The sequence below is a fragment of the Gallus gallus genome, chromosome 23 (assembly GCF_016699485.2).
Source record: "Gallus gallus isolate bGalGal1 chromosome 23, bGalGal1.mat.broiler.GRCg7b, whole genome shotgun sequence".
In the NCBI taxonomy this organism is placed as follows: Eukaryota; Metazoa; Chordata; class Aves; order Galliformes; family Phasianidae; genus Gallus; species Gallus gallus.
Window position 1 is genome coordinate 5,351,605 of NC_052554.1, and position 26,684 is coordinate 5,378,288.

General features: G+C 63.8%; 1 protein-coding gene across 2 annotated transcripts; it reads right to left on the minus strand.

Annotated features, from left to right (window-relative positions):
* Window positions 1–1,576: 1,576 nt before the first annotated feature.
* On the minus strand, window positions 1,577–26,488 carry ADGRB2 (adhesion G protein-coupled receptor B2). 2 transcript variants are annotated; one of them, XM_015297826.4, is made up of 32 exons: window positions 26,374–26,488; window positions 19,290–20,106; window positions 15,991–16,074; window positions 14,831–14,995; window positions 13,850–14,014; window positions 12,937–13,101; window positions 12,066–12,230; window positions 11,897–11,998; window positions 11,712–11,818; window positions 11,157–11,351; window positions 11,009–11,077; window positions 10,801–10,909; window positions 10,586–10,732; window positions 9,965–10,040; window positions 9,781–9,883; window positions 9,633–9,676; window positions 8,654–8,780; window positions 8,106–8,209; window positions 7,711–7,813; window positions 7,378–7,528; window positions 7,089–7,158; window positions 6,931–6,997; window positions 6,760–6,845; window positions 6,194–6,292; window positions 5,366–5,537; window positions 5,202–5,297; window positions 5,024–5,063; window positions 4,250–4,875; window positions 3,943–3,978; window positions 3,560–3,664; window positions 3,413–3,466; window positions 1,577–3,308 (listed from the first exon to the last, which is right to left on the minus strand). In XM_015297826.4, exons 2-32 carry the CDS (start codon window positions 20,089–20,091, stop codon window positions 3,120–3,122), a joined length of 4,623 nt encoding a protein of 1,540 aa, XP_015153312.3. In that variant the 5' UTR covers window positions 20,092–20,106; window positions 26,374–26,488; the 3' UTR covers window positions 1,577–3,119. The 2 variants fall into 2 exon arrangements, with proteins under 2 accessions (XP_015153312.3, XP_040507714.1); XM_040651780.2 differs by lacking the exon at window positions 13,850–14,014 and having other exon boundaries at window positions 1,578–3,308.
* Between the last annotated feature and the right edge of the window lie 196 nt (window positions 26,489–26,684).

Genomic DNA, 26,684 nt, shown 5'->3' on the forward strand with positions numbered 1-26,684 from the left:
AGAGGCACAAAGAGTGACCCGGGCGCTGGCATCAGTGACGGTCGTCATTGGCCCACAGTGCAGCAGTGTGGGGAGCACGGCGTCCTCCCGGGGTGCCCCTCTGCTCACAGTTCCCTCAGGCCCAGCCCTGGGACCCACGGGCAGAACCCACGGGACAGCCTCTGCCCCACATGAACCGAGGGCTGCAAATCAGCCCCAGGCATCCCCTGCGTCCCCTCTCCCCCACTGCAACACAGCGCGCCTCTGCTCGACCGCTTCCCTCCCAAATTAGGATGAATCTATTTACACTGAAGCTTTACAAATGTGTGTTAGGGACGCATGCATCTCAATAAACGCGCTCTAATTAACAACTGATATTTATTCAGCCCGCAGTAAATAAGCTGTCTGGGGCAGAGCAGGCGGTGCTGCTGCTGGAGCGCAGTGCGGTGCCGTTTATCCACCCGACAGCCCCCGAGATGCGGTGACAGAGCGCTCAGTTCATCTGCGACTTGCCTACTGTAGCAATTAAGGCTAATTAAAGCAAGTGGGTATGAAACATCACGAAACTTTTATCATTCCTTTTTAGTGGGTGATTATTCACCCCGAGCTGCTCTCTTAGCGGAGCCTCCCAGCGGCTCTGTGCAGGTTCAAGCAGGGCTCAGGCACCTCATGCAGCCTGGGCACGTCCTCTCGCCCCTCAGCGGTGCTGGCACAGCTGTGCGTTGTGCTGGCAGTGGCAGCCATCCCCCCCACTGCTCCCACTGTGCCTCAGTTTTCCCATTCTGGTTGGTTGTTCCCAGTGCAGTGGCACAAAGCGACCCTGCTGGCATCGAGAGCGCGGGGACAGCCACAGCACGGAGATAACCGCAGCTCCGTGCCATTTCATGCCAGCACGTGGGGCAGGAGGCTGCATCCTGCTCCCCCAGCTATAGGGCAGGCTCTGGGATGGCTTTTTGCCCCCTTTTGCCAAAGGCTCCACGGGGCTGATGGCCTCGAGCTCCACCGAGAGAGCAAATATCCTCCCAGCATCCCCCTGGAGCGAGGATGGGAAGAGACCGCGGGCCCCCAGGAAGCGCCGACGCGAGTTGGATTTCCAAGAAACAGCAGCACCAGCGGCCAAGAAACCCGACCCGAGCAGAGCACAGCAATTTTCAAGCTGGAGACAATTCGCCTCCGATGGAGCGTCATGCGGTGCAGCGTCGTCACCGCGGGGCTCCCCGCCTCCATCCCCCGCTCGTGCCAGCCCGGAATTCCTGCGGTGTGGATTCCGGCTTTGTGGCGCTGGAGCAGCAGCAGCTTTGTCTCTTCTGGTGGAAGCGCTTCGCCAGAGAGAGAAAGGCGGAGGCACTGGAAGCCATCGGAGGAACTTTCCGTGCCGGCTGCTCAGCATCTGAGTGTTTTCTCCATCGTTTCCGCCCCCCAAAACCAAACATTTTTGGCACGGGTCTTCGTGGCGCACGGCGGCTCAGATGGAAAATGGCTGTGAGGCTCTCCAACCCCGTTCCCCCGGACACCACTCACACACTGCGCACCCACCAACGGGATATGGGGCTGAAGACACACACGTTCCCCCCTGCGCATCCCCAGCCCCACAGAATGCCACCCCCTCCCCGTCCCCTTGCAATCCTGCACCGCCAGGGCGGGCTCCATTCCCTCACCCATATGGCGTCTCCATGAGTAATAAAAGCTGCTAATTGCCACCAGATGCCCCAGGACTGCCTCCGCTGCTGCTTGCTGCTGCCTGGGGCTGGGAAGGGAAAGACAGGGCCCAGAGCTGGCCCCAAAGTTTGGGCTGGGCTGGATGTGGGGTGGTGGAGGGGACTCCAAGCAACCAGAGCGTGAGGACATGGCTGCTGTTCTCAGCAATGAGCACTGTGTCCCAGGGAGCAGCGAGCAGCGTCAGGGCGGCTGCGTGCCCCCAGCAGTGCCCTGGGAAGCCCAGCTGCAATCCCTGCACCGAGGCTGCGGTCCCCTCGTGTTACACAACTGGAGCTGGCCCCAGCCCAGCCCTGCCTCGCTCCCAGCACGCAGCCTGCAGCCCCAACCCCAAACCGGTCAGCACTGGGATAAGCTGGGCCGTGCAGTCAGTGCTCAGTGGGACGGCCAGTGGAGAGACCTGCGCTCTGGGGGTCCGCATCCGGTCCGTGTACCTCTGTGCAGCTCCCCATGGCTGCACATCTCCTGTGCCTGCAGTCACCCCCCACCACTGCTGTCCCACACCATTAGGAAACAGTGAGCTGCTGGAGAGGCACTGGGTTCTGCCCTTTGGACATCCTCACAGGGTCAAAGTGAGGGTCTCTCCATGCTGCTCCAGCACAGGGTCCCCCTCTCCCTTGGGCACAGATGTGGTGAGGTCAGAGAGGGGACCCTATGGGGGGGCACCAATCCCTCCCCACTGTACCACGTGGGTGACAGCCAGCAGCACCTGGAGGGCCCTCTCCTCAGGCACAGACACAAGTGTGGGTCCCACCTCTGCTCCCCCTGAGACCGTCCCCTTGTCTTTACCCCAGGCACCAGTTGCCTTCAAAGTTACTCATTTGCTCGTAGATTAATTGCCATGTCAATCAGCACTCCTACACTCATTTGCACAGCAGGGCATCAGGGTGGGCTCAGCCCCACTCAGGATCCACGCACAGGACACAGCCCGAGGTGTGGAGGACAGCAGAGCTGGGACAGAGACATCCCCACCGGGTGCCATCCCCGCATCCCTACGGTGCCACACGAAGCACCACGTGGCGGCCCCACGGCACCACAGAGAGTGAACTTTTATTTCCAACAACGACAGCACCTGTCCCGTGGGGTGGGGACGGTGGGGACGGCTGGGAGGGGGCGGCCACGGGGCGAGGGCACCCGGCCACAGGACCACCACCCGGCGTGGGGTGCGTGGGGTGCCCGGGGCCGCCGCGCGCGTGCACACGGTGCACTGCGTGAAGAAACATCCCGGTAGAAAAGAACGGAGATGCTAGGGCCTCGGCGGCCGGTCCTGCCCGGGGGGGGGGGGGCCAGGAGGGTGCGCAAGTGATCGGTGGGTGAGTGTGGGGTGCGCGCTCCCCCCGCAGGGATGGCTCCGACGGATGGGACCCCCCCAGGCGCAGAGGAGGACGGAGTAACGCAGCGTCTGAGCTGGTCCTGCACGGGGCTCACACCTCCGTCTGGAAGTCCCCATCAGCCCCATCCAGACCAGCGCAGGGGCCCTCCCAGTCTGCACAGCGCAGCTCCAGGCGGTCCCGGTGGGCGCTGGGCAGGGAGCCCAGAGTCATCGCCTTGAATGTGCTCCAGGGCTTGGGCGGTGCGGCTGGCGGCTGCGGGTCCTCGGGGCCGGCTGTGTCCTGAGGGGTGAGCGGGGCAGCAGTGTGTGGCATTGCACAGCTCCAGCCCCATGGGGGGCACAGCCATCCATGCATCCCTGTCCCCACACGGTCCCCGCACTTACAGCAGCCATGCTCTTCTCCCCACCACCTGATGAGACGCTCCATCGCTTTTCTCGCTGCAGAAAGAGGCAGCGCTCAGTCCTACAGCCCCCCCCGCAGGATCCCACAGCCCCCCTGAGTGCCCTGCTCTGCTGGATCCCAGAGCTCACCTTGATGGTGCCGGCAGCCGGTGCCCGGTACCGGTCCAGCGTGTGGAACTTCTGGTTGAGCTCGTGGTAGAGCTCAGAGTGACGCTTCCGTGTGTGCATCACCTTCTGTAGGGGAAAGCAGAGCCTTCAGCACATGCACCCCCACCCGTGGGTGCACAGCTGCCCCTGCCCAGGCCACGTGGGGACACACAGGGACAGTCCGGCCGTGAGCACCATCCCCTCCCACCAAACCGAAATGCTCCCACCCAGTGCTGGAAACCTGACGGGCAGTCAGCATTCTGCAGTGCCAGTGTGATGCTCTTGCAGCCTGGCTCTGCCCCATCAGCCCCACATGGCACAGCTGAGGGTCCCCTCCCCAACCACGGCCATCTGCCACCACTCACCTCAAAATCCAGGTCGGAGTACCGCAACCTCTTCCTCTGGTGGGGGATGCACAGAACAGCAGGGAAGAGAGGGACAAGAACAGGGAAAGGTCTTTGTGGGCCATGGCAGAGCCTCGAGGGTCACACAGCCATCCCCAGCACAGCGGGTGCCAGGCAGGGAGCACAGGAACAGGGCAGCACTGCAGCCCTTGGCACACGTGGATGTGCTCATGCATTCTCACCAACCCTCTCCCCACTGCTTCCCTCCCCACACACACACATCCCCCAGCACACCCAGCCCCGCACCCCTCGCTCGCTCCCCGCTCACCTCCAGGGACCCCACTTTCATGGCAGAGCCAGGCACGGTGCGTGGCATGGTGCGGCTGCGCTCCGACAGCTCTGATGCCAGGATCTGCCGCACCGTGGGGTGCTGCTTGAACTGCAGCCCGTAGGGGTGCTTCATCGTCCCGTAGGGCTGGCTCAGGTTCACATTGACGTGCTCCACCGAGACAAAGCCGGGGTAGGAATCCCCCTCTCCTGCCCCAGTGGGACGGGGGGTCCCTTCCTCGGTGCTGGGACCCTCCTCACGCTGGAAGGGCTGCAGGCTGCGGTGAGGCAGCACCATATAATCGCTCTCCCTCGGCGGCTCCGGCGCCCGCAGCCAGCTGTACTCCAGGGGCCGCAGGCTGCTCTCAGTGCACAGGTAGACTGGGCCCTGTGCCTCCAGCTGCGCCGGTGGTTCGCCCAGCTCCAAACCCGCCACCACGTTGGGTGTCATCTTGGGCACCTGCACCAGGATGCTGGCGGTGGGGATGTTGCCCGGCAGGCTGGAGAAGCCCAGATTGCCCTCCGAGCTGGTGTTGAGCTTGGGGTCTTCATCGCCGTCCAGCGAAATGCGCGACAAAGTGCCGGTGATGGTGGCAGGGTTGCAGGTGTTCACCTCCTTGAAGAGAACTGTGGGCAGGCAGAGGGTTGGAGGGGGCCCTCTGGGTGGGTGGGGGATAAGGAGCAAGCCCCTGCATGCTGGTATCACAAGGGCACCGTGCCCACCCCAAGGCATGGAGCGGCCGTGTCCCCAACCCCAGCGCACGGCAGCCCTCACCTGTCTGACACGCCAGGTCAACGTCCTTTTCAAAATCTGTCTATAAAAACACAGAAAGAGGGGGAAAGGGAAAGAGAAAGAGAGAAGAGGGAGAGAGGTGGGGAAGTGAATGCATCTTGGGGACCTGCGGGGCACACGGGGGTCCCTGCCTGCTCCGCGCCGGCGCTGCCGCGCTCACCAGGATCTGCACCTGCCCATTCTTGCAGGAGTCGGGCGAGTTTTCATTCTCCTCGCTCCTGCACACCCCTATCTGACACTTCACCACGTCCTGGACCTGCGGGGACACAGCCGGTGATGGGGGTCCCCTGCAGGCAGTGGGGTGCCCCCGCGCCCCCGGCCCACCTCTCGGCGCAGGAAGCCGTGCACGGTGATGATGACGAAGCCCTGGACGGAGTTGAAGACGGCGAAGAGGACCTGGAAGAGGATGGAGCGCCGGTCGGTCATGGCGAGCACGGCCGACATCCAGGTCAGCGCCAGCAGGGGAAGGACCACGCAGGAGCTCCACAGCGATGCCCTGGGGCAGGGAGAGAGGGTGGGGGTGAGCCCACTGGTGGGGTGCACTGACACAGCCCTGAGCCCCCCACTGCTCCCCGGGGCTGCCCACACGCTGAGCGCTCCCCTGGGTCCCCTCTTCTTGGCCCATTGTCCCCAGCCCGGTGCTGGGTGAGTGCTGGTGGCATCACCCACGTGAGGGTGAGGGTCATGGGAGCTCCTTGTCCCCCGATCAGTCCTAGGGCGCTGGGGGCTGTGGGGTAGCCCTCACCCTCCCGCAGAACAAAGGGAGGTTTTTGGCACTGCCTTTTGGGGATGCATCCCCCACAGCAGGGACGTCAGGTGGATGGGGGTCCCACCAGCACCTGGGGGTTTCAGTGCCAGGAAAGGGCTCCCACGCTGCCCACCCTGATCCCCATACTCCAAGCAGGAGCGGAGCCCCCATGCCCCGACCCTGGCGATGAGGTGATGGCAGAAGCCATGCCATGCAGGGGGATGGCTGCGGGGGGCACGCGACCCCGCGCCCGGGGCCGCCCCGAGCACACAGCCTGGTCTCAGTGCCCCATCCCCAACCCCACAGGGGTGCCCAGCACCCCCCCCCACATACCAACCCCCCCTCCTCCCACCCCCATACAGGCTGTGCTCGGGGTGGGGACGCAGCGGGCGCGTGGCACTAACATGGCACTGCTGGCGGTGGCGGAGGTCATGGCCGCGCTGGACACCACGCCGCACTTGGTGCATTTCAGCAGCAGGCTGCCGCAGGGGGGGGGCTTCGAGCTACGTGCCCACCACCCCCCCCGGCACCCCGCGGCCAGGACCGGGCCACGCGGGGGGGGCAGGCGGGGACAACAAGGCAGGGGGACAGCGGGAGGGACAGATGGATGGATGGATGGACAGATGGATGGATGGATGGACATGGGCAGAAAGCAAATGGAAGGAGAAAAAGAAAGAGAAAGAGGGTTAGTTGGGGCAGCAGAGCTGTTAATGATTTGCAGCGGTGGCCAAGCGGCAGCAAGGGGGGTCCACAGCCCCTCTCCTTGGGGTGACAGCCCCCTCCCCCATGTGCTGCCCCCAAAGCCCCCAGCGGAAAGGCTGCTCCAGCCTCAGTCCCACCTCCCACTGGCGTGACAAACTCTGCCCCATGCTCTCCCCGCACCCATGAGTCCCTGCAGCCCCCAGCCCCACAGCAGGGCAGGGGGCTCCGTGCCAGCCCCACACAGCCCCGCCAGGTGCAGGGCACTTACCCAGCTCGCTGCTTTTTGGACTTATCTGAAATGCCATCGCGGGACATGAGCTTGTTGAAGACGATGATGCCCACCAGCATGTTCACCTTGGGGGGAGCGGAGCCAGGGTTAGGGCATCACAGCCCCCACGACACACAGGAAGGGTGTGGGGTCTGAGGGGGTCCGTCCTACCAGCACAATGACGGCTGCGGGTCCCACGAAGGCGTAGAGCAGACCGCCCTCCAGTGAGAGCCAGCAGCTGTGGGGACCGGGGGGGGTCAGGGGTGTGGGGAGGGGACGCCCCCGCCCGCTCCCCATCCCCAGCCTGGTGTGCCCCCATCCCCACGTACTAGCTCGCCGTCCCGTAGCCTTTGGTCCGTGTGAAGCCAACGGAGACAGCGACCACGAGGGCTGGCAAACCTGGAGGAGGGAGGGAGGGCCGAGCTGGGGGAGGCAGTGCTGTGCCCCCGGCACCCCCTCCATAACAGCCCCAGGGACTGGGGCCACAGCTAGGGGGCCACAAGCCATGGTGGGGCCACACTGCTCTCTGCAGTGCCTCCGCTCTCTACAAGGGCTCCAACGACCCCACGGGAATGGGAAGGGTGCACAGTGCCCACCCTCCGTTCCTGCAGCCCTTACCCCATCCCAAGCACAGGAAGCGCTTTCTGACCAGGCGGGTCCGGATGCGGCCGATCACCGCCAGGTAGGACTGCCAGGCCTCCGTCAGCACCCAGCAGAAGGATGAGAGGAAGAAGAAATGGAGGAAGGCGGCCGTCATGGTGCACACCCCCTGCGGGGACATGGGGAACATGAGGGGACGCGGCACGGCGGCGGTTAACATCCTGTGCCCGCGGTGAGGGTTGTGCCAAAGCCGTCACACAAAGCGTTTAATCCCGAGATTGAGTTAATCCAAATCCAATCTGGGGGCTGGGAGTGGGACGCAGCGCATGGGGGGTGCGGCGCGGTGCCCACCTTGCTGAGCATCTGGGACTGCCCCACCAGGATGAGGACGTTGGAGGCCAGGATGGAGACGCAGAAGTTGAGCAGAATGATGGAGCGCTCTGACTTGATGAACCTGGGGGCAGAGAGCCATGGGGCTGGAGGCTTGGACTGTCCCTCCCCATCCCCTCCCTGTCCCACGTCTCCAAAGTGCTACGGGAGCTGCCCTGACTCAGGGATGGTGCCCACCCTAACCCTAACCCTAACCCTCTCCTGATGTCACCAGGGTCAGCCCCTTCCCTGCATGGCATCACACTGAGCTGATCCCATAGCTCACGCTGTGCCCCCCTTCCCACCCCACTCCCCACCTCTCTCACACCTTGGGTGCCCCTCAGCCCCTCACTGTCCCCACCCGCCCGGACGCTCACCTCCAGAATGCGGCGTAGATCACCAGCAGTGTCAGCAGAGCCATGCAGGACACAGCGCAGCCGATCATCAGCGGCACCGATGGGCTGCTGGAGGGGTCCATGGCCTGAAGGTGAAAGGAAGGAGAAGCTGAGCCCAGCCCCCCTGTGGCAGCTCCCTGCTGGACCCCTCTGCTCCCACTGGGGACCCCCTGAGCGGGTGGGCGGTGGCAGTGGTGCAGCCAAGGCACCTTCCTGGGGACCCGTGCCCATCTCCATGCCAACGGGGGATGTGGGCAGAATAGCAATAGGGCGGGGGCCCTATGCCACGAGGGTTGAGACCCCTCCCCTAAACAGAGCCCTGTAGCACCATGCCACGTGAGCGCATCCCTGGGGCTCCAGGACCCGAAGCACTGGGAAATCCCCCCAAGGTCTGACATCCCCCATTGCTCACCCCCTCAGCGCCATGGCCACAACACCTCCCCATCCCCGTCCCAGGACTCCCGCTCGGCCGTGCCCTGCAACGCTCCCATCCCCACCTGCTGTCCCCATCCCCACCCGCCATCCCCTACCAGGTCTCTGGGCAGCTGTGCGAGGATGGCGAAGGTGGCGAGCCGGCGGCACTGGCATTTGGTGTGCGCCGGGAGGGTCTCCAGGGTTTGGCAGCTCTCCGTGTCCCAGTTTCCCAAGCCAGCATCGCTGATTAATGGGACAAGCACAAGAGGGAGAGAGCAATTTGATCAAACCACCGCACAGCCCCTCGCAGCTCTGGATTAACCCTTCGCTCGCCCCCGCAGGGTGAGTGCCTGGGGTGCATGGCACGGCACATAGTGCTGATCCCCCCCTTGGACCCTCAGTTTGCAGTCATCCCATGCAGGCTGGGGGAGGGGGAGGCAGCCAGACAGAGGGGTCCAGGCCTGGAGGAATGGGTATGAGCAGTCCTGGGGCTTCCCAGCACCCGATATAGGAATGCACACTCTGCAAACCCACATTCCGGGGGGCAAATTCCCCCTCTGTAACTGTGAGGCCACTCCCTGCAAGGGGCAGCACTGGGAAGGGGAGCCCACAGGGATGCTGTGCTGCTTGCATAGGGCAGAAGGGTCTGAGCTGTGGGTCTGTGGCACAGCTGGGAACACATGTCCCCATGCTGGGCTGAGACCCACCGCACTCATCACAGTCACAGCCATCACCACAGCACACCTCCAGCCAGCACCAGTCCCCCCCGCGGGGGTCTCCAGGCACCAGGAACACCAAGGTGCAGGGTGCCCGGGGGTGCTGTCCCCGACCCCATGATGCAGCCCCCCCTCGCCATGACCTACTTTTCCTCTCTCCTGCCACAGCGGCGAGCGCTGCACTAACAAATTGCATCTGGCAGGCTGTAGGCATCTGTCTCCAGCGTCACGCGGAAGCAAATCGATACCCGCACCGGCAAAATCATCCCACAGCCGGAGGGGCTCAGCATGGGATGGCACCGGCCCCACTCCCCACAGTATCACTGGGGCCATGGGAACAGCTCCCCCCCCCACCACCCCATCCCCGCGCCCCACTCACGTCCTCGAGTAGTCCCAGGTGACGCACTGTGGGTGAGATGTGCCCTGCGGACAGACAGAGGGACAGGTTGGTCCCGGCCCCACGAGGTGTCCATCCCCACACGGGGCACGGAGCGATGGGGCAGGAGAGGGGCCAGGGGGACACTCACGTTGATGATGTGGGAGAGCTCCACCAGCACGAGGGGCTCGGAGGGCCTGGTGGGTGGGCGCACCGTCACCATCAGCACTTTGGAGGTGACGGCCAGCGGGGTCCTGTGGGGAGGAGGCAGCTGTGGTGGGGACACAGAAACAGAGGGACACGGGGACAGGGGGACATGGGGCAGCCCCACTCACCTGGGGGGTGGCAGGATGAGTCCCAGCGTGCGGTACAGCACGGCCCCGATGACAAAGTGGGACGACTCATCCAGCTCTGCAGAGGGGACAGAGAGCGGTGCTACGGTGCAGGGGGGTGCAGAGCCATTGCCTGGCACACGCGTGTGCACACATTGCACACATGCACCCAGCGGGCACACGCAGCTGCTGGGACACACAGGAGGGAACACGCAGCCCTGCGGCACAGGCACACACCGACCTCCAGCACATGGGCATGCAACATGCCACTTGCACACACGTACACACTCATGCACACTTCCAGATGTGCACTCATACATTCACATATGTGCACACTCACACACACACTGACACAGACTCCTGGATGTGCATGCTCACCCATGTGCACACACAGACACACTCACAAAGTGTCAGGTGCACACTCACACATGTACACACATGCTCACACACACACAGATGCACGTTCTCACACATGCACACTCACACGTACATGCACAAAGACCCAAGTGCATGCTCATACCCACGCGTGCTCAGACATGCACATACACCTGCGCAGACTCCTGGATGCATACGCTCACCCACGTGCACACGTGTGCACACTCACTCCCGTGCCCACCCCCATACCGGCGGAGGCGAGGCTCAGCACCTCCCTGGGGATGAAGAGTTTGTCCTCAGAGCTGCGTGCCCAGTCCTTCATGCCCCGGCGGCCCTTCATGGGGAAGTTGATGTCGCTGGACACGGCAGAGACGGGCTCACGCTGGATGCTGATCACTGTGGGCACAGCGGATGTCACCCCCGGAACCCCACCCCAGGACCCCCCCCACCTCCCCGCCGCTCACCCAGGTTGTCGGTGACGATGAGTGAGCTCTGGAATGCCTTCAGAGCATCTCCCACCAGGTGGATGAAGTCCTCCACCACCTTCATCAGGTGCACAGAGCCGGGAGATACCTGTGGGCAGCAGGCAGCTCGGGGTACCCATGGGACACCACAGGGACACTGCGGGGATGCCGTGGGGACATCGTGGGGACACATGGCCACACTGCTCACCTGCTGCGCATCCTCCCACTTGTCCCTGTTCTCCACATCCACCATGTAGCTCACCACCTGGAAGAAGCGCTGCGGGGACGGGGCTCAGTGGCGCTGGGGATGGACCATCACCACCTCCCCGGTGTCCCTCATGTCCCCATCCCACTACCTGCACATCCTCAGAGGATGGGATGTAGGTGGCCCTCTTGAAGGTATCAGTGACGTTGCGTAGGATCTCGACGGAGAAGAGCAGGTCCCCACTGTAGTAGGTCTTGCGGGCCATCAGCTCCAGCAGGCTGCGCACCACCTGCGACATGCCCTCACCAGCCAGCACTCGCTGCCCCTTGGCCAGGTGCTCCCGCAGCTGGATCAGTGTGAGGGTGGGGAACAGTGGGGTCACCTGGTGGCCAGCACCGTGCCCTCATCCTTCATCATGCCCGGAACTAATCAGACTAATTAGGGAAGCAGCGGGAAAAGGGGGCCAGAGGGTCTTTGCATCCCAAGAGTCACTTTGTGAGGACACCGTGAGCTTGGGATCTCCTTCTGGCTGCAGGACGGTTACCTTCCCCAGCCTGCCTCAGTTTCCCCGCATGGTTACCCACGAGGCAATGAAATAACCACCCTGGGGAGCAGGAAGATGCTAGGAGGACCCCCACCCTGCATGGGGATAGCAGGGGACAAGGGCTGAGGGCCCACAGGGACAGGGGACGGAGCGTGCACCTACTGAGAGATGCAAGTATCGGTACTCGTGGGAGATGCAGCGGGCGAAGCTGGGCACACCCCAGTAAGCGACCCCGTGGGGGTTCAGCAGGCACCGGCGGCTGGCGGACCCTGCGGGGGAAACAAGGGCTGGGGGCTCAATGGCAGAACCCCCAGGGCTGGGAGGGATGCTCACCCCACGCCCCTCACCTGTGGCGTTGGGGGGACACTTGTTGTAGATGATGTCCCCCGCAGCGGTTTTCTTCCAGGTCATCAGCATGACGTACTCATCCTTGCACATCTCGTGGTAGGCTGTGGGGCAGGAAGGGGGTCAGACACAGCCCCGGCCTCTGGGTAGGCGCTGGGGGCTGCCCCGTACCTGGGCACTTCTTCTCATTGCAGGTCTTCACCTCCTCGCCCGTGCCCTCGCAGGGGTAGCCCTGCACGCCGGTGCCCTCACACATGCGGAAGCGGCGCTGCCAGCCCGTGTCGCACGTCTTGGAGCAGAGGCTCCAGTGGTTCCAGGGACCCCACTTGCTGTCGGCTGTGGGGATAGGGACACCGTGGGGTCCCCGGGCTGCTGAGCGCGGCAAGCAACACTGAGTGCCACGTGGGGACGGGGACAGGGCAGGGCTGGTGCGCTCCCACTGCGCTGCTGACTGAAAGCTACTGATCTCCAGAATCAGTAACTTAAAGCTCTTTCCAACAAGAGCAACATCCCCACCCTGCAGGCTCACTGCTCACTGTTGGCAGCCCAACGGCACCCAGGTGCGTTGCAGACCCGCCCAGCCCTACACACACCTCCCTCCACACCTGCAGCTGATGCAGGGGGAGATGAAGGACAGGTGGAGGACAGGACACACCCTTTAGCCCCACGTTCCCATCCCTGATTCCTAAGAGCCTGTGGGGCAGTGGGACAGGGTCAGATCTCAGTCCCACCATAGTGCACCGGGACCTGCAGCCATCAGGTACCAATGGGTACTCAGCATGGTGCAAGGAGCAGCAGGGATATGCAGCACAGAGACATCTCCTCCAACTGGGACACATCTGGAGGGATTAACCAGTGTGTGGTGGGCAGCTGCTGCACCCCAGTACTGTGCTCTGGTGCTGCTCCCCATGCACCCATATCCGCAACGGTGACCCCGCAAGCATGCCAGCAGCTTCACGACACCAACAGTGACACCGCAGCAGCATTAAGGCAGAATCATGCCGCATCCCTCCCGGACCCCCCCAAGCACACGGAGCCTTACTGGGACACACGGGGTTGGAGCACTCGCGGGCATCGGCGTGGGCCCCCCGGCACTCCGCCCAGCCGTGGGCTGAGACGCTGCACTTGCGCGTGCGCTGCTGCGTGCCGTTGGCGCAGGTGACGGAGCAGCGGCTCCAGGCGCCCCACTCCAACCACTGCCCTTCCACTGCAGGGACAAAGTGAGAGCAATGGGTCAGTGCCCGCGCAGTGCCAGCCCCGGCTGCCCACCGCCCGCCCCGCGCTCTGCGTGCAACGGGTCCAACCTAGCAACGTGCCGCTCCGCGTGCCAAAGCTGAGCTGGCAGCACCGAGGTATGCTCTAACTGAGGTCTGGTCATCAGGACCGACCCCGACCCCACAACGCTGCTGCTACAGCACAGCAATGCCCCAGCACTGCTCTGCACCACGAACTCCGACTGATTCCAGCACTCCGAGTGACAAAAGCCACAGCGTGCAGTGGGGATGCAGCCTTGCATGGCGAGGATGTTGGGTGCACTCTGTGCACCTCACGTTCCTCCTGCATTGCTGCGCCTCACATGGGGTGTTCCTGCAGCCCACAGCCCCGACGCAGCATCTGGGCAAAGCACACAGCCAGAGCCCTCTGCTGCCCCTCAGCACCTCCCTGGTGCCCCACGATGTCCCCGTGCCACCCCAGGTGCCAGCACACTCTGGGGATGGCTCCTCATGCCTGTGGTGGGGGCTCTGGGCCCTGCAGCACGGCTGGCTCTCCATGGGGACCCCTGCATGGGATGCACCCCTGTGTCCCCACGCTGTCCCATGTCCCCATGGCTGCAATGCCTGAACCTCGCATCACTGCAGCCCCTGCACTGGGAGCACAGCCCTCGCCCTCAGCAGTTTTCCTGGCTGTCCCAGGGCTGGGGACACGGAGCAGGGGGACAGGGGAGTGGTACTGACCCAGGCAGGTCGCAATACTGCAGGGCTTGGCCTGCAACTCGGGGCCCTCGCAGGCTTTCCCTCCGTGCTGCGGGGCCACGCACCGCCGTGTCCTGGTCCTGGCCCCTCGCCCGCAGGTCACTGAGCACAGGCTCCACGGGGACCACTCCTCCCATGCACCGTGAACTGCAACACAGCACAAGGCCATCACGGCACACCTGGCCCCCTGGGCTGCAGCCTCCCTGTGTCCCCTCCTCCTGGCACCGAGGGGTCCTGGAAGTTGTAGACCCCTTATGCCCGAGGACACTTCTGGGCATGGCCCCATGGCACAGCTGTACCTTCCCCGCCTTTGCTCCCTACCAGCCCCAAGCAGGCAGCAGTGATGCCATGTGGCTCCCTGCTCGGCTCCTGCCTCCCTGCTGGGTTCCCAACGGTGTGCACACCGTGCCTGCTCACCCTGGTGCCAAAACACGTGCACAGCCCCTTCCTTGCACAAATCACATTACACGAGCTCAGCTCATATGGAAGCAGCCAGGGACCACACAACTCCCCAGGCATCCTAAAAGATGCTCTGTGAGCTGAGATGTCCTCATCAGCCCCCGCACCCAGGGGAGCACCCACATGTCATGGAGTGCACAGCCTGCTTGCTGCAGCCACACTGCTCCCTGCAGCCCCACAGAAGATACAAGGACCCCTCAGCATATAGGGCACAACAGGCATCTCTCCTGCTGCTCCTGCCCACGATCCATAGCAGAGCACCGGGCAGCTTGGCCACCTCCTGCCATGCACAGATTGGGATCAGCCACTGTGGGTGGCTTCCTGACCCCAGCCCCACGCCATGGGGCACACACACTGCACTGCTCCCCAGGAGCCGATGCTGCAGGGAAGGCGAGATGATGAGGAAACGAGCTGCACAAAGCCTCGCTTCCCCCCATTTCCCACAGACGCACAACACTGCTGTCCCCCTCCCTTGGTGTCCCCCCACTCCCCCACGCCCCATACCTGGGCAGGTGGCCGTGTTGTTGCAGGTGCGCGTCTCCCGCAGCAACCCACTGCACAGCGTCCCATATGGAGAGGAGACACAGGAGCGCGTCCGCACCTGGGAGCCCTGCCCACATGTCAGCGAGCAGACACTCCACTGCGACCACTCCTCTGCTGCGGGGTCCCCTGGGGGGAGACGGGGTGTGAGGGATGGGGACAGCCCAGGGAGAGCCGTGTGGACCCCTTGGGGATGGGGATGAGGACGAGGTTGGAGGTGGGGATGGGGTTGGAGATTGGCTGCACCCACAGGCACAGTGAGCACACCAGGGATGCAGGCAGGGTGAAGGAGACCCCACCATGGCACCGATGCTCCCAAACCTGGCTAAGGGGTCGGGGCACAGGGTCTGACACCTCTCAGAGTCCCTGGCACAGATCTGACCCCGTGTGGAGTCCCAGCCCTGCATGAGCTCCGGGTGCCCCGGGAGAGCCGTGGCACATGCAGCACCGCCCGCCCTCCCCGCACAGTCATGCCGCTGACATTTGCAAGCACCCGGCTCTGATGAAGCTTGATGATCCATCTGAAGATATCGGACAGGCCAGGAGAAAAGGCCATCAGTTTAAATTAAAAAGAAATACATGGGGGAGGGCTCTGAAGGGGACAATTCGTCCCGCAGGCAGGATCTGCTCCCACCGAGGTGCCTGCATCATGGGGGGATGGAGCCGTCCCCCCCATAGGGTCACATCTGGGGCTGGCAGTGGGGCTGGGTGCCCCCCACAGTGGGTGTTCCCGTGCCCCACGCTGTGCCCAGCAGTTCCATGGGGTAGGAGCCGGCTGCGGGAGATCTGCATGCTGTGCACACGGAGCAGTGCTGGGGCCCATCCATCTCCCCACTCGACTCCAGGCCCATCAATCAGGAGGTGCTGAGGGGGGGAGCGCAGCACTCCAATTACCCAGATGAATTTGCCAAATAAATACATTTGAACGAAACAATTAATAGATTTTTCTTTTTTTCCTTTTTTTTTTTTTTTTGCTTTACAACCCTCGGAGGAAGGCAGAGGAAAAATGTATAAATGGAACAAATGAAGTCAGTCTGTGGGCTGGAAGCAAAGGAAGTCACTCCGTCTGCATCACCCATCACACAGTGCCACACGTCCCCATCCTCACCCCACAGCACCCATACCTGTTTGGGCCATGTATACCCCTGGCTCATCCGCCGACCGTGGCCACTGAGTCTTCACCTTCTGGTTCTCCTCAACAGCATTGCCTGGAAGAGAGAAAGGCTGCGGTGAGAGCAGGTGGGGGATGGGACATTGTGGGGACAGCATAATATGGGGATGTGCATGGGGATGTTGGGACAGCATGGGGATGGGATTTTGTGGGGACGTGGTGAAGTGGGATGAGGATGCCCAGCCCCATGCTGAGCACTGTGTGGCTTCCTCAGGGCCACAGATGGCTGAGCACTCCCACAGCCTCAAAACGCATCACACCTCTGCCAGCCCCTGCCTTTTGGTCATGTGGGCTGAAACCAACCCGCGCACCCCGGGGCACCGATGTCCCCAATGCACCCCTGGGCACCCGAATGGCAGCGAGCGGCGGTGCTCTCCCTTCCTCACCGAACAGATTGCTGCAGTGAGGTGGCACAAATTTATGGCTCAGCTCACCAAAAATAACAAGAGATCCATCAAGAGCATTTGGCGTGAAATTAACTGGCACATAGAGGGCTCAGCAGAGAGGCACAGGGGCAGCCTTACCCCACCTCCCCATCCAGACCCTCCTGGGACCCCACCATGTCCCCACCCAGGACACCGATGGGATCCCGGCAGTGGAAGTGATGCGGTGCCATCGGGATGGAGGTGGTGCCGATGTCCCCGGGCAGAGTGGGGTGCAGGTGGCACACAGAGCCCAAAGCCCCATGGCACCCCACTGCCATGCCAGCTGGGATGGCGTGATCGCCTCAGCACAGCGAGGTCCCCGCGGGATGGACGGGAGGTGACACGGGGATGTGGAGCACCCAGCCGTGCTCCAAGTGCAATGCACACAGGTGATACAGTGCCGCAGGGGAGCACTGCCTGTGCTGACAGCAGTACCAGAAAGCAGACTCAAATTTACTGACTCGCCTTCAGCTCGGCGTGGCCCTGCCTGGCTCTGCCCTGTGCCGGGATGCAGCCCCTCTCCGTGCACACTGCTCCGCAGCACATGGGGACACGGGACCACCAGGTGCTGCTCAGCCATAGGGCCACCCGGCCCTGAGAACAGCATGGCACAATTACACACATCCCTGTGAGAGCCCGGGGAAGCCATAAATCCAGAGGATATATGAGGGCGCTCTGCCCAGCTGTGTTCGACAGAGACACCAAATTCAATTTCCTTTGGAGAGCACTAAATCCCCAGTCCTCACTGCAGGGCTCTGCCTGCAGCCATGCCCAGGCCCTGCTGCCCCCATAGCACCTGACCTGGGATTCCCCATAATACCACTGCTGCAAGGAGGGGGTCCTTCAGTTCATCCCCCCATGGTGGCCGTGTTCCTGCAAGCCGGGAGCCCACAATCCCATCCCAGCATCACTGCTGTGGTGGTGGCTGCTGCGGGGCAGTCGTTTCAGTGGAAGGGGCACTGCGGCCCCATGAGCTGCACAGCTGGAGGGCTGAGACCACACTGGCAGAAATATGGACAGCACAGCTGTGACACATGCAGTCTCTTCATGATGCCCCGACCCTCCACCCGCCTGATGGGGGAGATCTGCCTGCATGGACTGCACCCACACGATGCTGCGCTCCGGGGGCTCCATCCCTTTGGGTACGTGGTGCACAGAGGACGGCGCTGGGGATGGGGACTCCACGGCACCACCACAGCTGGGAACGGGGATGCGTCCCTTTGGCTCCCACGGTGTAAAGGGGACAGCGCCGGGGACGGGGACCCCATGGCACCACTGTGGCTGGGAACGGGGAGGCCCCGGGAGCTGCTGGGCCGATGCCAGCCCCGAGCGGCTGCGGCTCTCGGCGGAGGAGAGCCGGTGAGATCAGCGCTGGGCACCCGCCAAGCTCTGCTCACAGGCGCCATTCAGCCCCAGCCCCGCTGCCGCCCTGAAAGGAGCCCATTCTCCCCCCGGGGGGCGCAGGGGAGGCCAGGTGGGAGCACCCCTCGCTGCCATGAAGGGTGCTCTGTGCTCTGGATGCAGTGACGCACGTGAGCGCCCGGTGTGCGTGGGGACGCAGTGCAACAGGGATGCAGCGCAATGGGATGGCACCTGGACCCGGCACTGAGCTCTTAATCCTCCCATGCAGAGTTGCATTTAAAGTGGGGAGGGAAGGGGGGGAGAAGAAAAAAGATCAGATCAAGGAGCTCCCCTCGGGATGAGGCGATTTATAGCCACGCTGCTGAAACGGACCGGGGATTTATTTGGGGGATCTGCCCATAATGACATTTAGCTCCTGAAATAAATGCTAAAGCCCAATGAAATTATATATATACACACAGCCCATCGCCACCACCTAATCTGCTGGGAGCAGCGGTGCCCTGGATAAAGAGCACGAGCAGCTAAGCTCCTCATTGCATCGCCTGGGGCTGGCACAGGGGAACATCTGGCCAGATGTGCTCTCAAAGCACCAGGGACGGCTCCACGTGCAAAGGCAGCGTTGGGATGGGAGACCCCCCCACCAGCCCGGCCCCATTGCTCAGGACAGGGGGGGGCACAGCTGCTTTGCTTGCAATTTGTTGCCGCAATTCCGTCCTGAGCAAATGGCTTCGCTGCGCCTGGTTAACAGCCCGGCCGTGCCATCCTGCCTGGAATAACAAGAGCACGGGCTGCAGCAGTCAAGGGTAATTTGCCGTGGGAAAGGGTCATTTTACCTGCAAATTGTTTTCCACGTCTGCACCAATGCAGAGTGACAGCACTCCTGCTCCAGGCTCGCGGTCAGGCGAGCAGCAGCGCGGCCGTGCAGGAGGAGAGCGAGGCCCTGGGGCTGCACAGGCTGTGCTCAAAGAGCCGTGGCAAAGCGCAGGGGCTGCGCTGGGCAGAGCGAGCTGCGGCTCTGGGAGCTCAGAGTGCTGCTCAGAGAGATGCACCCAGAGCTGGGAGCGGGTGCGGGAGGGATTTATGCCTTGTATGGGTTCTCAGCTCCATGCACAGCACACAGCGTGCACCCTCCTGTCTCAGGGAGCGTACACAGCAGGATTTATCCCTTGCGTGGTGTTCCTACTCAGTGCAGTGCCCATTCTGTGTCCCCCCCATCTCGAGAAGTTGCATGAGCAAGATCCATTCTTTGCATATTTCCCTGCTCCACATCCAGATGTGGATTTGCACCCCCATTCCCAAGGAGCATGCATGGCCAGGATCCATCCGTGGCACATTCTTCCTGCTCAGAGCACAGCACCCAATTAGGGACAGGAGTGTGTATGAACAAGATCCACCCTTTGCACTGTGCCCGCTCTGTCTCCAGCCCCCAACCCCATCCCGCCGCCCCCCGGCACACCCCACTCACCATGCGGGACCTCAGGCAGCTCGAACTCATTGCCACTGGCAGAATGCAGCTCGGGTTGGGGGCAGCAGTGTGGGGTGGCAGCGGGCGGCGGGGCGGGCGTGTGGGTGGTGGGGTGCCGCGTGCCGTTGTGCCGCGGTGCCGGGGGGCTCTCCGCTTGGCAGCTGCAACCTGCATGGGTGAGGCCACAGCGCCGGGCGCCGGGGGCTTGCAGGCACTCCTCCAGCCAACGGCACAGCACGCTGCAGGTGAACTGGCTGGAATTGTTGTTGTTGATGAGCAGCACCTCCACAAAGCGGAACTCCAGCGCTTGCGGGGCCAGCAGGCGCGGGGCAGCCTCGGGTTCCGCCGCCAGGCACAGCTGCACAAAGTTCTTGTCGAAGTGCAGGAAGGTGAAGGGCCCCGCGGCCTCGCACAGCTCCAGCTCGGCTTCCTCCCCCTCCTCCTCTTCCTCCTCCTTCTCCTTGGGGTGTGGGGAGGGCGGGGGGCTGGCGGGCTCCGTGCGTGGCTCGCAGGTGTAGTTGGCCAAGTAGTGGTCGAGCGGCAGCACCATGGGCGAGAAGTGGGTGCACACCTGCTCCTCGCGGTTGAAGCGGAGGTACAGAGAGTACTTGGTGGGGTCGGGGTTCTCCAGGGTCCAGGAGCAGCCGGAGGAGATGGTGGGAAAGAGGTCCTTGAGAGAGAAGGAGCCGTAGAGGACGCCGGAGGCCAGAGCGGAGCAGGCGCTGGGAGCCGGGTCAAAGCCCCGCGTGAGCCACAGGACAGACGATATCACAGCCAGTAAGAGGGGACCAGCAGCGGTCATCCTATGGCATTTGCCCTGTGGGAGAGATGGATGGATGGATAAGCAGACAAGACAAATGGGCAGGCAGATGGATGCTTACTGGGAGCTGCACCAGGGGTGCGGAGCTGGCGCAGGGGGAGTCAGCACACTGGGTGTCCCCAGCCCCCAGGGGACAGTCTTCACCCAGTGGTGCCCCAACCCCCTGAGCTGCAGTCACATCCCTGATGGCAGCACATGGCACTGAACCTGGGGCTGGGTCCCAAAGCCACCAACGTTGCAGCCGCTGCTCACTCAAGGGCAGGAGCTGTGCACTGAGCAGGTGCAGGGGGTCACCGTGGGAAATGCCACCGCCCTGCAACACAGCCCCCAGCCTCTGCACAGCACCCAGGGCCCTCTCCCCGCTGCCATCCCATTTCCATGCACATCACTGAGATTGACAACCTCTGCAGGGATCCTTCCCGCAGCCCTGACTGGCACTGCCCAGCAGGCACAGCGCTCTGGCCTCATCCTGCAGCCCCCCCCCAGCTCAGTGGGACACCCCGCTGTCATGGCACCCCCACTTCCCACACCGAGACCCCAGCACAGAGCGAGCAATCATTCCAACACCTATTTCTTGGGAACCACACCAAATATGCAGAGCATCGCTGTCGATAGCTTTTTAATAACTCATTAACAAAATAATGCACGTGGTGGCCTTTTTAAGCAGGACCAGAGTGCGGCCTTACAGCGGCCAAGGGCACGGAACGCGCGTCAGCACTGCTCCGTGGGGCAAGGGGACAACAGGGGAGGGTCGAGAGGTGCCCCCTCGCCCTCAGGCTCTTCCATGTTCCAAATGCTGCCCTTGTTGCTGGCAGCCAGGCATCCCCTGCGCAGGGCAGGAGCCTGAGCTGCGGCTGAGGCTGCGCTGAAGCGGTGCAGGGCACATTAGGGAGCTAAAAATAATCCAGCTCACATGCAACAGGCACAGGGGCTCAGCGCCGGCAGCACGTGTGTGGGGAGGAAGGCACAGCGGGCAGCGGTTGGGCAGGATGGAGGTGGGACCCCCAGGTGTAAAATGGGGGGGAATGAATGGAAGCACTGCTTTGCTCCAGCCCCATTCAACAGGAGACCTCGCAAGCAACGAGCTGCACCGTGCTCCTGCCAGAGCTCCGCAGGCATTACAGACACCACCAGGGACACGGGGTCCCCTGGAGGATCCCACCATATGCAGCTTTAGGGATGGCGAGGAGGAGGAGGAGGAGGAAGGGGAGGAGGAGGTCAGATGGGGACACGCTCCACTCTGCAGCGAGCTGAGCGCGGGGCTCCCGCAGCCTGGCAGGGACACAAGATGGTGCTTGCTTCCCTCACCCGGCAGCAGTGAGCAGGGAACGCTCCAATCCCACTGCCAGCACGGCCGGCACAGCTCCCTGCATCCCAACCACGCTGCCCTGCGGGAGCATCCCGCTCCCCATCCCCGCAGCGGAGCCAGGATGCTCCCAGCACCGGCGCACAGCCGCTGCCGAAGGCCTTGTTAAGCACGAGCCCCGCTCCCCGCAGCGAGTGCTGCTGCCGCTGCAGTGAAAATATTTCATTGGGCCGCACGCTGAGCCCGAGAAGACATTGAACAGCTGGGGCACCGAGTGACCCGCGGGGACACCGCGCTGCAGAGCGGCCCGGGGACACTGAGGCTGCCACCAGCCCTACCCGGCACTGCCGCGGGGACATCGCGCCGTGCAGCATCGCCGTCCCAGTGCTCCGAAACTGCCCCATCCCTCATACAGGGGAGAGCCCGACACACACCTCGCCATGCTGGGAGCTGTGGGCCGGGGGCGTCCCCGCTGCCCCCAGAGATCTGCTGCATCCCAGTGCCTCACAGGGCTGTGGGAGCTGCTGCTGGCACCGCTGGCACACTGCAGCCTGCTCCAGCCCCTCTCGTCTCCCTTTGTTCCCCGCCCGGGCTGAGGGGAGGGCTGGGTTTTTAATTAAAGCTTTTAAAGAGCCATTACAGAGCCGGGAAACGACTGCATGGAAATGACAGCGCTGTGCCACAGGGGGAGGAGCGGCAGCTCCGTCGGGGAGCGGGCAGCGCTCCATCACCACTGGGATCCCACATCCCTCCATCACCACCGGGATCCCATATCTCCCCGTTGCTGCCAGCATCCTGCGTCGCTCCGGGCTCCAGCAGCGGGAGGAGGCACTGCCCTGCACCACAACACCCCGGCTGTGCTCGCAGGCTGTTTCCCCGAAGATCTTCGCATTAATGGTGACTTCATGGGAGACTCCACACAGCTCCACCTGCCCAGCGTGCGGCCCCGCTGCTGGGAGGAGAGGTTTCTCTGCGCCACGCAACGGCAGAAACAAAGACGCCGCCCCAAAAGTGATAAGCGGGCGTCACTAAACCCAGCTGGCATTAATAATCTGAGAAACCATTAATAGCGAAGTAAAGGAGATTTGGGTTTTAAGTGACACGCTTTTTAGCCAGGCAGTGTTCTGTTAATAGGCGGGATGAGACGCACGATCTGTGGGACTTTGGGAGGTGAGGGACCAGGGCAGGGCACGGCGCGGGGGCGGTGCTGCAGCAACGGGCAGTGGGGCACTGGGCTGGAGAGCAGTGGCAGGAGGAGTGGGGCGGTGGGTGGCCTGGCACGGCTCGGCACGGCTCGGCACGGCTCGGTGCGGGATGCACACCCACGTGGCTGCCGGGCACGGAGCGTCTCCATCCCATCGCAGCACATCACAGCTGCCCAGCGGTGACCGCCGGCGAACAAAGCTCTCTAACGAGCTCTTCCCCGCGAGGTGAGCTGCCCGCTTCCCACTCCTGGGATCTTTGCTTCTGCTTCAAAGGCAGCGGGGAGCCGCAGAGCCGCCCCCGCGCTCACCTCCCGCTGCCGCCCGCACCCAGCGCCGGCGCGGCCTCTCCATCCCTCCTTAACGCTCTGAGCTCTGCCAGATGAAAGAGCGCGGCACCGAAAGCGCAGCCTTCCCCCCCTCAGCCCCCCGGAACGCGGCACCCCGCAAAGCATGCACGTGCACACGTGTGCGCCCAGGCGCGTGAGCGCTGGTGCTGCCACGAACACACGCGTGTGCGCTCAGCGCTGGGTCGGCTTTGCGGCACAGCCCCCCCTGCCCCCGCTGCCGCCCCTCTCCCCGCTCACCCCCCCTTCGCCCCCTCCCCCGCAGCGCCGTGCCTCCCGGCTCGCTGCCACCGCCGTTCCTGAAGCACGCAGGCTGGCAGCGGCGCGGAGCCGTAATTAACGGGGCCGCTTTGCCAATCAGTGGCCGCGCCGCGCTACCACTGGCAAGCACAGGCCTTTTTATTTATTCTACTTAACTGCTGTTGGTGAAACTCCACTCCAGAAGCAAGGCCAGGAGACGGCACGGTGGGATCTCCACCGGGATTAGGGATTACGCTCGGCTGGGGAACGGTGTGCGCACACCCCATCAGCGGTGGGGTACCCCCAGTCCGGCACTGGGCTGCCCCCTCTGCCATCCACCGGGATGCTGCACAGACCCCTCCTGCAACCCCCCCCCCCCCACACACACACACCGTGCAAAGGGGCGGGGGGCTCCAGGAGGTCACCAAATTGGGGTTCCAGACCTTCAGGCAGCAACAGTAAGTGGATGCATGTGGGGAGTGAGGGGGGTTCATTAGCCCCCGGTCTCATCTGGAGCTGGATGCATCGGGAGCCTCCGAGGTGCTGCTCTCTGGGGAGGAGAAGGGCTTAGATCCATCCTGCTCTCGGCAGGCACTGAGAATGAATAGATGGGCTGAGAGCAAAGGGACGCGGTGGCCCCCGCAAGCACAGAGGAAAGACGGAGTCTTGATGTTTGGCAACCGAGTCGGGTGGCTCCGGGCCAGCTTTGTCCCCATTAGAGGATGGCAGCGTGGTAGGAAGTGAATTTGCAGGGCCCCGGTCCAAATTCCCTTGGAGAAGCATCGAGGCGTCAAAGCAGGCAGGTCCCAAAAGGTCTGTGCGTCCGTCCGAGTGCGGGGCTGCTGCATCCCCTCCCATAGGGCAGGGAAAGCACGGGGAGCCTCTGGGGACGGGGCTGTCCTGCCCCATATCCGTCACTCAGTGGCAATGGGAACAGCCCAGGTGAAGGAAAACCCATCTATTCCCATGGCTCCGTGAAGAACCGGCCTGGATGCAGGCGATGATGGCAGCACCTGCAGCTCTGTGTCCATTTTCTCTCCAGCTCAGACTGAGGTTTGTAGCATCCCAGCTCCTGGCGAACTCCTCAGATCAAAAGCGGTGTGTGGGAAGGAGAGGCCTCGAGGAGGAACTGCTGCCAGGCTCCAGCACAGAGGGCTGACGCCGCCTCACAGCCGCCTCCAGTGTCCGCGGTGCCAAACCCCACTGGGAATGGGGCTCTGAGCAACCCGATGAGGGCGGCCAGGGGGCAGCCAAGCGAGAGCCACGGTGACAGTGACGACAGCCGTGGCCGCCCCGCTCCTCCCCACCGCCTCCGTGCTGGGACCACATGAGCACCAACGTTGGCTCCCCATAGCCTGGCTCCAAACTGAGTCGCCGTGGGGCAGGGATCAGCCCCCACTGCCCCCAGTGCACTCCCAGAGCACCACTCAGTGCCAGTCCCACGCCGCGTGCCCCATCTATCAGCATCACCCACCCCAAAACCACAGCCAGACGCTCAGCACAGCACAGCTTGGCCACCCCAGGGCCACCTCCTTGGGGCCAAATCCCCACGTCAGCGGTGCCAGACGCCATCCAGCACAGGCAGCAGTGCCATGACCTAGAAAAGCAAAGGGCTGCTCACACACCGCGAGCCACAGCACACGCTGCCAGAATGGGGCTGCACAGATCCTCCCGGTGCTTCAACAAGTGACACAGGGACACATGTGGCATTGCTCCATCTGCACATCTCTGAGCCCATAGGTCCCCAGGGAAGGGAAGGGAAGGGAAGGGAAGGGAAGGGAAGGGAAGGGAAGGGAAGGGAAGGGAAGGGAAGGGAAGGGAAGGGAAGGGAAGGGAAGGGAAGGGAAGGGAAGGGAAGGGAAGGGAAGGGAAGGGAAGGGAAGGGAAGGGAAGGGAAGGGAAGGGAAGGGAAGGGAAGGGAAGGGAAGGGAAGGGAAGGGAAGGGAAGGGAAGGGAAGGGAAGGGAAGGGAAGGGAAGGGAAGGGAAGGGAAGGGAAGGGAAGGGAAGGGAAGGGAAGGGAAGGGAAGGGAAGGGAAGGGAAGGGAAGGGAAGGGAAGGGAAGGGAAGGGAAGGGAAGGGAAGGGAAGGGAAGGGAAGGGAAGGGAAGGGAAGGGAAGGGAAGGGAAGGGAAGGGAAGGGAAGGGAAGGGAAGGGAAGGGAAGGGAAGGGAAGGGAAGGGAAGGGAAGGGAAGGGAAGGGAAGGGAAGGGAAGGGAAGGGAAGGGAAGGGAAGGGAAGGGAAGGGAAGGGAAGGGAAGGGAAGGGAAGGGAAGGGAAGGGAAGGGAAGGGAAGGGAAGGGAAGGGAAGGGAAGGGAAGGGAAGGGAAGGGAAGGGAAGGGAAGGGAAGGGAAGGGAAGGTTTCCCTGTTCTCCCCCAGATCCTCCTGCCACCTGCACACTGCACGTGCCCATGCCAGCACACGCTCGGTGCCCACGTGTGTGCCCTCACCATGTGCCCACGCTCCCCAGGCACCGCTCACCCCACAGCACTGCACTGGGAGCTCTGTGTACCCCCGACCAAACAAAGCCCCATGCAGGGAGGGCCGCACGCTGTTCCTGGTGCGGTGCCAGCGCCGTGCCCACGCTGCCCATTCACCGCGGTGCCGGCGTGGGGACAGGCACACGCCACACGCCCACGGGTGCCAGGCTGGCAGCACGCGCGTGCCCACACCGGGGCTGGCGAGGACACCGCTCAGGCAACCGAACCCCCACGGATGTGATGCCACAGTGCCACGGAGCGCCCACCCACGCGTGGGCACCCGCTGTGCCGTAGGGGCAGCGCTGTGGACCCCCAGCCCGGGCATGCCCGGTGCGAACCGAGCGCCGCAGCCCCGCGCCTTCCAGCTGGGCCGGGGCCGCCCCGGGGGCACCGCATCCCGGCGCCGGTGCGGGAAAGTTCCCCGGGGCCGGAGCTCCCGCAGCGCGGCGGAGCGGGGGCTGTGCCAAGCGGCAGAACGGGAACCGCAGCCCGCAGAGCTGCCGCCCCCGCCGAGCGCACCGCAGCCCGGGGCTGGGCACAGCGGGGCGAAACGGAGGAAAGGGCTTCGGTGCACCGGGAGGGGGGGGTCGGCGCGCCGGGAAGGGGGGGGTCGGCGCACCGGGATGGGGGTTCGGTGCGCCGGGAGGGGGGTTTCGGTGCACCGGGGGCGATGCTCGGTGCCGCCCTTACCTGCGCTCCGTCAGCAGCGCGTGGAGCCCCGGCGCGGCGCGGCGTGCAGCGGGATGGCCATCCCCGAGCGGCGGCGGCGGCTGCCGGTGCCCGGGAGCGCCCGGGGGAGCGCGGCGAAGGAAGCGGCGGCGCGCAGGGCCGGCAGCGGGCACGCGGAGCGCCGGGCCCCGGCGGTGGTGGCGGAGGAACGCGGCGGCGCGCGCGGCTCGGGCACTTGCTGCATGCGGGGCGGTGTGACAGCAGCGGGCATGGCGGAGTGTGCGGCCCCGCCGCCGCCTTAAGGAGACCGCGGGCGGTGGGAGGAGGGGAGG

Excerpts from the sequence above, each read along its gene's own strand:
- ADGRB2 (XM_015297826.4), bottom strand. The coding sequence starts at position 20,091 with ATGACCGCTGCTGGTCCCCTCTTACTGGCTGTGATATCGTCTGTCCTG. Across the intron at positions 10,910-11,008 it reads AGTGGGAGGATGCGCAGCAG|GTATCTCCCGGCTCTGTGCA; the intron begins GTGAGCAGTGTG and ends TGCTGCCCACAG. Across the intron at positions 3,665-3,942 it reads ACTCCGACCTGGATTTTGAG|AAGGTGATGCACACACGGAA; the intron begins GTGAGTGGTGGC and ends TTTCCCCTACAG.